Genomic DNA, 10,836 nt, shown 5'->3' on the forward strand with positions numbered 1-10,836 from the left:
CTTGCCAATATGGATTTGCAGACACCAGCCACAGCTTGGCAGGCGGCAGAGGTGGGGAAGTCTATGGGCAAGTTTGGTAAGCCCAAAATAGAGACCAAAGGAAGGAGCCCCTTCTGATTTACAAACTCCTGACAGTGATCATCTGTGGTGTTGTTGCTTAATATGGACTCCACAAACTTCATCTGCAAATATGTGGATTAAAAATCAATGAGTGAACTGAGAAATTACAGCATTGCTTTAGAAAATGGATATTTCACAACAAATACAAAACAGCTAATTGAGAATCACCACTCACCACATTCAGAATGTAATCCATTAGAGGAATGGGTATTCGCTCCTCAGTTCCCACCACCCTGCGGGAAAAAAAAAATCAAGTCAAAATTACAACTGCTGATTAAAATATTTGAGATTAAGTAACTCAGAGTCACAGTCTTAAAAGAGTTGTTGCTCTATTCTATTGTGTTATGAACTCAGCGTCATACAGTTCAAGTGGAACTGACTGCCTGTTGGTCTCTGGTTCCCCCTGCTGCTGGCTGAATGTATGGAGGGCCTCCTCCTCCTCTTCATCCTCACTTGAAGCTTCTTCCGCAGCATGGCTGGACCGTGCTGGCTGTACCGCTACAGTGCCATCTGCTTTCTGGATAGATGGTTTCTGGCAGATGTACTCAGGGGCTCGACCCAGGTTGCAAATCTCCTCCAGTAACTGTCACAACAACAACAACATATACCTTTAATGATCTTGCCAGATGTGGCAGTGATAGTACAAGTGTGCTTGAAAATATGAGGCCATATAATAAGTCAATCATGCAACACTGATGTTGTCTGCATACTGTCTGCATCACAATGATGTTCTTGTGATGCAGCCGATAGGGATGGGGTGTGGGGGGATTGATACAGTGAAATAACAAAATATTTGGCGTGGAGATATTATAATGCTTGAAACAAATATCAAGATTTTTTAAAAGAATATACTTTAACTGATGTTACAAATTAACATTTAACTCTTTGCGGATCAGCATAAAACAGCAATTGAAGTTTCAGTCCACTAGATGGTGCCAAGTGCTTGATCTATCACAGAAGAGCTGCTTTTTGCAAATACTAATATGTATAATCACCCCTTACAGATTGTCATATGCTATCATGCAATGTTTGATTGGTAGTCAATGTCTTTCATCCAAAATATCTTCTCCCCTTTGCTCTCTAGATTGGTTCAACAGACACTGACAAACATTTCTTGCGCTTACATTATCCTCTGTATTATATTAACAACTTCATAAATCAAAGACGGTCAGCTGCTTTATCCTCCACATGAGGGAAGCAGGGGGAGCTATAATTTAACCCTAGCTGACATGGGGGAAAAGGTAAAAGGCACAGGTCGCCAGTCAATCGCAGAGCAAACACACAGTGGCGAATAACCATTCTCATTCAAATCTAAAGTCTTTTCGATTAAGATTTAGAGTGTCCAATTAAACTCTGGACGTTTTTGGAGTGTGGGAGGTAACCAGAGTACCTGTAGACAACCAACCACACACAGAGAGACAGTACCGATCAGAATGATACAGCATAAAATGCCAACAAAGAGTGGTATGAAGAGAGGTATGTGGCTACACCAATATCCTTTGCCAGAGCATAAATTGAAAACTGCGCAACTCGTTTTGTTGCATGACAATTATCAAAACTGTCGAGCAACAGAGCATAAAGAACATTACCTTTATAATGGCAGTGGTAGCATCAGTTTTCAAAGTAGGTTGATGTCTCATAAGCTCATCCACGGCACTGCCCAGGTTGGATGCAGTGTCACCTAAAATCATAAAAAGATCATGTGATCAATTGAAACAAGCTGCACAAAAACTTTGAATAACACCTTAAAATAGTGCAACTTACCTAGAGGGTCGGAGCTTCGTCGCCGCCGCATGGCAGGCAGGTAGTCGGGGGACAGAAGCACTTTGAAGAGGCGCTCAAATGGCTGGCACTGAACAAAGGAGTGCAGGCCCCTTGCATTCAGGCAAAGAGCACTAAACACATTCGGGAGAGAACCCAAAACCTCACGGGTCGCAGGAACCTGGAAAAGATTACCAATGACAAAGATAAAAGTAAAAAAAAGGAATAGGGGCGAAATTGGCAAAGTTGAGCAAACTAATACAATTTCTCCATCCAATACTGAATATTTTTATTAAGTATGACACATCAGCAGAACAAGATATTGCAAGTCTGTAGATAATGCAAATATGGAGGTCCTCACAAACACCTAAGGCTGCTATATTACATGTGTTTTATGAGGTTTATAGAATGACAATGTAACTATCAGTATATAAAAAATATATATATATCTTTTATATTGTTCATTCTATCAACCAGATTTTTAAAAAAATGTTAATGTAATCTTAAGTTGCCAACATAGGTTGAGGTGAAAATCACTGGTATTCCACCTGGAGGTGACTGGTTGTTACCAATGGTTTTCACGCCCATAGTTTTGTCAATTGAATTAATACATGCACTCGGAGTAAGGCTAAATTTTTGTCTCACTGTGCTAGGATAGATACAGGAATGCAGTACTAAAAACTCACATCTTTTATGAGAAGGGCATGCAGCATCACATCAGTGAGCCCATTATCCTGCAGTGATGAGAGCAGAGATGGCTCCTGGAACACAAACACCGTCACAACCTCCGTTGCTAAAAATCAAAAAGACAGACATGAGCAAAGGGAAAATGGAAGTTAAAATCAAAATAACAAAATTCCAACAAAATAAACAGCCGTGACAGTCCCTTTTCTGATGCAGGGTAACAGATGCACTTTATTTTGCTGAAATAAAGCAACAGCACTTATATCGGAGAAAGAGGACCCAAAGAGCTTTTTTTGGGGCTCGATTGTGAACTCACTCACCTAAGAGGAAGAGGGAAGGGCCATAATATTCTGCATTACTGATGATGTGCTTCAGTGAGGTAGGCAAGGACCCATCCATTACTTGAGACAAAGACATGGTGTAGACACATTAACAGTAAGTATTTGCATAATCAAACAAGATATGCAATATTATCAAATACTCCTGCTCTTTAGTGCAACTATAGAACAAATGAAGGCATGCCAATGACTTACCATGACGGATGCCATCAGAAAAAGAAGCATCCGGAATGGCTTTCTTCAAGAAATTAAGCATCGACTTCAACAGAGCTGCCCTCTGGGGGATACACTGCATACCTATAGATGTATAGAGTATAATTACAATAAAATGTGACAGTAAAATATTTTTGAATTATAGTGTATAACCTGCAACTACCTGCACGTGGCGTTTGTGTATTAGCAGCGCTGCTCTGTGTCCGGTGATCTGCCTCTGGTTTGGAACTAGAGGATGTTGATGGTCCAGGGCTGCTTTCCATGGCAACTTCAGACACTGGTCATTCATGATATTGGTAAGTTTACATGATAGCCAAGAGACTGTTTATAACAAACAGCCTAAACTGTAAATAAGCCTTAAGGATAGTGACTTACTCTCCATGTCTGTGTCCATGTCCTCAGACTCCACAGCTGCATTAGGCCTCTGAATCTTTGGCTTGATGACAAAAGGGCACTCTTTTCTTGACAGGTCTACCTCATGCTAAGTAAAGAAAGTGTTTAAGGGGGTGAGTTATAAAGGAATATGTACAGAGGTGTGGCAGAAGTTTAAGACAATCTGTAGCTGAAAAGTGTAAAACCAACCTCTAGCCTACAGATGAAAATGGAAAGGCCGCTGTGGGACTGAAAGGCAGCCATATCAAGATTGGTGATGAGGTCAACAACCCGTACTGCCCGCGTCACAAAAGTGATCTGGTCCTGCTCATCTCCCAGGAACTTAATCACCTATAAAGTAAAAGAACAAATTGTACTGTGCATAAGAATTGTTGTTTTAACAATGCTATAATGACCTTACAGTATAATAAATTGCCAGCCACTTTACTGGAACACATCCAGAAAACACGGGAAACTTGCATGCAGTTTTCAAATCAAAAATCAGGATATACCTTCAAGAGGGCTTCCATCATGCCACAAGAGACAAGAGCTTCTCCTCCAGCATCATAGCTGGCCAGATGGTAGAGGAATGAGAAGAGTGCAGTGGCAAACTGGTGTGGGTATGGTTCCATCAGAGGATCTAAGGAATGGAAATTAAACATTAAAACAACAAGCTTTCATTTTAATGGCGACATTGACTTGTGCATCACATTAAATGTCTTCAGGGGTTAACTGTAGGCAACTGGACTCGCTTAAGTTATATTGAAGACATTTCACCTCTTACCCTCACCTATCATTGCTTGTATACAGTTGCGCACCAACACAGGCAAGAAGCCATGGTAGGAGGCAGTGCCAGTGCAGTCGATGATGTTGGAAAGTTTGGGTGTCCTCTCCAGATGGACAATTGAAGTTAAAGTGCGCAAAGATGCCGCCTTGATATCCTGAACAAATCAAAAGAGTATTTGAGAACACAGAAAATTAAACAGTCCTCGACAATTATATTAATTATATCTCAATGCTGTTTCACACAATACATTGCTCGTGCTAGTTTGACATACGTCTTTACAGTCATGAAGGGGATAAAGCAAAAAAGGCAAACCACTTTCTTACCACAAGCTGCTTGTCTGTAATCTGCAATACGTCCACCAGCTCCTCTATCAAGCCATTATAGAGAATACTGTTGGCTGACTCTTGGAGTGCATTTGAATAAACTACAAATAAACAGAAAATGTCAGCAGTTAAAATTCAGATCAAAACTATCTTGTCGTCAGAGGGTGGTTTCTACTAAACCAGTATGCAGAACATAACCTGGAACCTCCAAAACACAAAAATAGCAAACACTACCTAGCAAGCAGAATAGCATTATGACTCGCTAAATCATTTTTGTAAAAGTCTAAAAATGCCACTTTTGCATTTTCCAACGTTTTAGTTCTGGCAAAGGAACACCAGTCAGGTGTCTAGGTAAAGATGTTTATCCATTAGTAGCTATTTTGCGCTTGTTTTTTGTGGCACACAGGCACTAGCTGATAGGGTTACCATGTCTGGGTAGTGAGCAAAAAGGGGAAACTGTTATGGCTGTGTTCAGCTTGTGTTTATTGATGTGGTGCATATTAATATAGGGCAAATGGCCCATCAGAAAACAAAGTGGAGCACACATTGTAATGGCTAGGTCAGCTCATAATAAAAGGTCATGTACAATCCTAGATTTTTATACCAGCTGATCGGGTTAATGATGTATCAATGATGGAAACTGAATTTTCAGTAAGTTCAAAGGATGTTTTTAAATTAGTCTGCATAAAAAAGTGACTATGACAATTTCAGGTGTTTGGAGGTTTACATGATATATTACCAGAGCAGTTGTATCTTGTGATATTACCTTTTCAATTGAGAAAGGAAAAATGCTATAACAGTGTGGAGGTTTTAATGAAATATCCAATATTAACAAGGTGGTTTCCACTAACCCAGTATAGAGATAGCATGCAGTCGGGCCTGCACAGCCTGCAACCTCTTCTTGTGATTTGAGAAACCATGGGCCAGGCGAATGTGTGTGAAAAGCAGAGTCTGTTTGTCCTTCGGGATGTTGTACATCACTGTCAGTGACTCCATGATCTCAGACGGGCTCTCTGAAATCTGAGAGACACAGGACACTGTGAAGTGAAGAACTCTTGGTATTATTACTCCACTGTCAATGATAATTAAAATCTGAATGTACCTTGTCAAGCTGTTCAATGTGAATATAGTGTAGTGTGTTACTACTTGTCTGTTGGGAAAATAAAAGTTTAGAAAAAATTAGGCCATTGCACCATCAAAACAAGAATTCATACTTTTTTTTTATTATTACATTATCATTCTATAAATAAATATCCTGGTCTTTACCTTCCTCTCGACTTTGACCTCAGGACCTGGTTCAGCGTAAAACTCAAAGTGCAGTGTGGTGGCACTTGGAGGGTACTTCTGCTCATGGACCAATAGTGGGTGGGGGACAATACAATGAGAAAAGTTTTTTTTATAAACAGTGTTTTTGTCTACATTGAACACAAATCTAGCAGTGTAGCAGCTTAAGATAATTGACAGAGAAAAAGAAATTCTTACAGTCATAGACAGATCCCTGCAGCACTCAGCCAGACCAAAGCCATTTTCCTTTCCACCCCAACTCTACAAAAAAGAAATAGAATACACAATAGAAATCTTTCTCATGGGGGACAGCTGGAATCAGGGAAAAAGAAAACAATGGCATTCACTGAACCTCAGCCAGGTGTTGTAGACGGGCCAGTAGAGGCGTCCTTTTGTCCGATCCCAGTCTTGTGATGTAGTTTGAGCGTTTGCTGAACACATAGAGCAGATTTAGCACAGACAGGACCACCTGCATGTCACATGATGCCAACAAGGTGGTCAGGTGCTGTAAAGAGAATGGAAGAGGTAGATAAAAGGAGGATATGGTTAGTGAGCAGATTTATCTCCCCCAAGACATTCAGTATACACAGTACAGAAAAACAAAATAGTGGTTGAGAATGTAGTGAGCGCAAGCCTACCTCTATGGAGCTGTAGAGGTGCCTAGAAAAGCTATATTCAATTAGGAGGGCTGTGAAATTTAGCACCGCCAAAAGCAGGGCTTTGAGCTGTCCATTGTCAGGACGGTCACACACCAGCAGCCATGACATATTCTCCACTGTCTGGCCGGCATCACACAGAATGCCATCAAAGCGGTCCAGCAGATCCACCCAATGGTACAGTTCACACTGTTGATGACAGACAAATATAATTTAGTGATTTATCAAATATATCAAACCCATGTAAGTTTCAGTATGCCTGATGAATGTGGAAGGTACAATCACACAATGAGTTGGAGGTTAGAACGAATAGGCAACAATAATAACAAATGAACAGGTAACGGAAAACTAACCTATTTCCCTACCGAAAAAGTGCTATATTTAAAATGAAAGATCACAGCTTTATAGTACAGACATTATCACCACCACTATTTTGTATGACAATGTTGCAATCTTAAATCAATGATTTTCAGTCCAGCAGCTTGATACTGATGAGAAGTCAACATGTAGCATTGACGAGCAATTTTAATTGTGCTTGTGTCTGTATTGAGCAAGAGGAGACTGAGGAAAACTTTCTGAGCTCACAATCAGCATATGTACGTGTCTCTAGCTTTCCCAGTCCACGCTGGGTGAGGCTGTGTTGACAACTCTTGTCTGCAACTTCCCCTGTGATCCCTAATTTTACATGACACAGTCGTACTGTTTCCAATAACTTGTACCAATAGTTATTTAGACTGATGTGATCCTAAAATCCTTTCTTTGAGGAAAAGGCCATAAAATAATTGTTATTATTTTAATTTTTAATATTTTTTTTTTTTTCAAATAGTGTTGTTTAATATAGCTATGCTGTAGTATAGGAGGCATTTTAGTTTCTAGTGCAGAATTTAATTTCCTGAACTATATCTTTTATAACAATTATATTCTATAGTCTATAGTCTATAGGTTCACTGTCAAATCACATTCATTACTAGAAGAGAAAAAAGAGAGGAAATACATGAAACTTACCTTGCCAATATTCCAGGTCTTAATGTGCTGCAGTTCAACCAATAGTTGGTCATCAGTACATGATTTGAGCTTCTCTATAAGTATCCTGCAGTCAGCAGGCTGTTGGTTCAAAAGGAGGACAAAAATCAGTCAAGCATGGAGCACATCAGCCGGTTTTCTACTAACAAAAAAATAGCAGATTTCACCAAATCTAGCAACTGACTGCCTACCAGCTGTTTTAAGTGCTGGTTTGGTACGCCATCAATGAATGTGCAAGTAATGGTAGAAGTATGTGATATCTACTGCTTTTGCCTGAGCAAACCTCAAAACATAACTAGAAACTCTATATTTCCATGTCTGCAGAGAATCACTTCGCATTTCCACTTTTGTATACTTGCCCAAAGGTCCATTCATACGTTTAGTGTGTAATGCACGAGTACTTGATCTCACATTTCATTACAGCAGGTAGTGAGCATGTGCATTTGGTAGTCATTTACGCCACATAAACACATGGCCCATGCCATTGTGCCACATGCACCATGCCACATGTCATTGTGCCACATGTCATTATGGGCTCCAATTACATTTCATCAAAGGAAACAACCCTAACAACCTTGATATTCCTTCTTAATGGCAATCACGGCAAATGCAGTGGGAAAAGGTCCGTATACTCACAGCTTCCGTAGGAGTTTTCTTTAACTTGCTTCTGTCGACCTTCATTGTCAATATCTCCGTTTGACGTTTCTGTCAACAAAGACCAGATGCAACATTTTACTGGTGCAGTAAACTACTGGCTCAACAATTTGTAAATGAACCTCATATTGCCCTTTAAAAGGGTATTCTAAAACCAATAAATTATTAAGATACAGAATTAATAAGTAAATGCATTAACAAAGATGGAAATGTAAAATGTACTTACAGAAAATGATTTGGCAAAACCCACTTAACAGCATGTTCCGGTTGCACTACCTGTAAAAAAAATATGGTATACATTTTAAGAAAAGTATCCCACATGCCACAACACCAAATAGCATTTAAATGTGTTCATTAGGTCGTTTATAAAACAGTAAATCAACTGGATAAGGTTTAAGTTTGAACAGGCAGTATAATACGCATTGTAATATAATAGAGTACCAGTTTGGACATAGCTTCTCATTCAATTCATTTTCTTTATTTCCTACATTATAGATTAATACTGTTGAGATCAGAACTACAAAGGGATACAATGGAATGTATGTAGAAAACAAACAAACAATATGTTTTATGCATTTATGATTCTTCAAAGCAGCCATCTTTTGCTTTGATGACAGCTTTGCATACACTTCCATTATATGGATGGAAATTCATTTGTGATGAAGTAGTACATATCACAAAATAAAATTTAAAAAAAGTCAGTCATTGATGTTGAATTTTGACAAATATGATACAAGACAGAAAGCAGATTCGTTTCACTGATAAGCCTGCTCTGGTCATCACAAAGCAGACCAAGGCAGTGCAATGGCTAGCAACGTATAACATAAGGTGGAACATATTTAATAACTTAAAGCATTTGTCAAGTGTGTTTCATGTTTGTGCTCGGGGTTCAAGCGGGATGTAAATATTCGCTGCCTCATTGCTTGCCCTTCGTCAACACAAGTCAACTGACGCTAACAGGTTAAACTTAAAGCTATGTAGCTGCTATTGTAACCCTTGCTAACAGCATGACGTTATTGGACCAATATTATCAGAAACTCTAAACATTTGGACCGTAGTTACTGGTCATAAGGGGAGGGCGACTTGTTCGTGACAGATTAGCAAAACGTTTAATAAAACAAGCTTAATAAACTTTATGCGAAAGAGAAGTGGATCGGTAATGTTTGCTGCGGAGTTGGTGTTAGCACCCGATAAGCTAACACCAAGCTACCGGTAACATTAGCTTTCCTTCAAATGAAATACCTCAAAGCATTACAATCCCACCGAACCTTTTTAAACAAAAGTCAACCAAATCACACACACGTCACGTGTTAAACTAACAGCAAACACCAACATTTTAACCAAGTACAAAGCACACTCTTAGCGTGTGTGCCACAGCTGTCAATCTAGGTCTCTCAGATTTACCATGCTGTCCTGACCTGACTCTGACTAATTTAGGTCGTGGTTGCGCAGGCCGCAAGGGAAGCCCGCACTCCTTCCTCCTGCACCATCCCCGCTTTCTATAAAATGCAAGGGAAAATACACCCAGTGACCAGCGACAGAAACATCGATGCGTGTCAAATACCTGGAACAAGCTAACGACACTTTGCCAAGGTTCAGAATCCTAACCCGGGTCCTCGGAACACAGCGATAGCATGCGATAGCTCGCAAGCTAGCATCGGTTAGTGGAGTAGCAAGCAGAAACGCATGATGACTCGCTGAATCATTGTCGGACGAGTCTAGCGTGACACTGCCACTTCTGTTTTCAGTTTTCGTGCAGGCAAACTGGACACCCGTCGAAGTTTAGGCAAAGATGTTCATCTATTCGTTGAATTATTTCTCAGATTATCCGCACTTGTTTTCGTGGCACACAGGCACTAGCTGATAGCAGAGTCACCATGACTGGGTAGTGTGCAAAAAGTGAATAATGTTGCGGCTGAGAATGAGCCTGTGTTTACCGATGCAGTGCATATTAATATAGGCCAACTGGTCTAATGTCGTGAAAAATATCACCCTTGATAATTAACAAGTATCCCACCAAACAGCTGCAAAACACGACCAAAGCCACTGTAATAACAATTATAATAATAAAACAACAATAACAATAATAAATGTCTGCACACATGAATTTGTTTTTACAATGCATGTCTTAAATTGATTGTCTGTTTTTATGTGGGATTTAGAACAATTTCCCACTTTGTGGACAATTACATTTAACTAAACAAAATGTATTTCCAAAATGTATCAGGGGCACAACTGTCAACTTCACCTCAAGGGTAATATGCATTATATGTGCAGCAGAAGTGCAGCAGTGATGCTCAAGAATTAATGTAAAATGTAAATAGAGAAAATTGTAAAACTACACAAGTGTTGGAACATGATACATTAACAGTGGTGTCATATTTTAGAGCACATTAAAGCGAGTATAAAGTAAAATTAGAGCACACACATAATTGTAATCATTTTAATAGAGCAATGAGTCATGTGCCATCTTTGTTATTTTATGGCAACTGATAAAGCCCATTAGTGATGTAACCTGAATATGAATTAATAAATTGTCACCAATATGAATTAGCATGAATTAGCATAACTTCAACTCAATTTTAGATAAAAATACATTTTATCCAGTGTTGCTCTGTTAA

The 10,836-nt window shown here is 39.4% G+C and overlaps 1 protein-coding gene across 1 annotated transcript in view; it reads right to left on the reverse strand.

Annotated features, from left to right (window-relative positions):
* LOC310932201 (E3 ubiquitin-protein ligase HUWE1-like) overlaps nucleotides 1-10,836 on the reverse strand; it is a gene marked incomplete at its 3' end in the record, with an annotated part of 29,856 nt that overhangs the window by 16,233 nt on the left and 2,787 nt on the right. Inside the window, exons 3-25 of the mRNA XM_083895493.1 lie at nucleotides 8,442-8,491; nucleotides 8,198-8,266; nucleotides 7,544-7,642; nucleotides 6,521-6,727; nucleotides 6,235-6,387; nucleotides 6,081-6,143; nucleotides 5,865-5,942; nucleotides 5,701-5,748; nucleotides 5,450-5,618; nucleotides 4,599-4,699; nucleotides 4,279-4,429; nucleotides 4,001-4,128; nucleotides 3,699-3,839; nucleotides 3,492-3,597; nucleotides 3,280-3,393; nucleotides 3,099-3,200; nucleotides 2,886-2,966; nucleotides 2,568-2,674; nucleotides 1,885-2,062; nucleotides 1,710-1,801; nucleotides 501-703; nucleotides 296-353; nucleotides 6-182 (exon numbers count right to left, since the gene is read on the reverse strand). Of these exons, the coding sequence (XP_083751619.1) occupies nucleotides 6-182; nucleotides 296-353; nucleotides 501-703; nucleotides 1,710-1,801; nucleotides 1,885-2,062; nucleotides 2,568-2,674; nucleotides 2,886-2,966; nucleotides 3,099-3,200; nucleotides 3,280-3,393; nucleotides 3,492-3,597; nucleotides 3,699-3,839; nucleotides 4,001-4,128; nucleotides 4,279-4,429; nucleotides 4,599-4,699; nucleotides 5,450-5,618; nucleotides 5,701-5,748; nucleotides 5,865-5,942; nucleotides 6,081-6,143; nucleotides 6,235-6,387; nucleotides 6,521-6,727; nucleotides 7,544-7,642; nucleotides 8,198-8,242 (2,601 nt within the window). The 5' untranslated portion in view covers nucleotides 8,243-8,266; nucleotides 8,442-8,491. The remainder of the gene's footprint in view (nucleotides 1-5; nucleotides 183-295; nucleotides 354-500; nucleotides 704-1,709; nucleotides 1,802-1,884; nucleotides 2,063-2,567; nucleotides 2,675-2,885; nucleotides 2,967-3,098; nucleotides 3,201-3,279; nucleotides 3,394-3,491; nucleotides 3,598-3,698; nucleotides 3,840-4,000; nucleotides 4,129-4,278; nucleotides 4,430-4,598; nucleotides 4,700-5,449; nucleotides 5,619-5,700; nucleotides 5,749-5,864; nucleotides 5,943-6,080; nucleotides 6,144-6,234; nucleotides 6,388-6,520; nucleotides 6,728-7,543; nucleotides 7,643-8,197; nucleotides 8,267-8,441; nucleotides 8,492-10,836) is intronic.

The sequence above is a fragment of the Microchirus variegatus genome (assembly GCF_963457635.1).
Source record: "Microchirus variegatus genome assembly, chromosome: 9".
Classification (NCBI taxonomy): Eukaryota; Metazoa; Chordata; class Actinopteri; order Pleuronectiformes; family Soleidae; genus Microchirus; species Microchirus variegatus.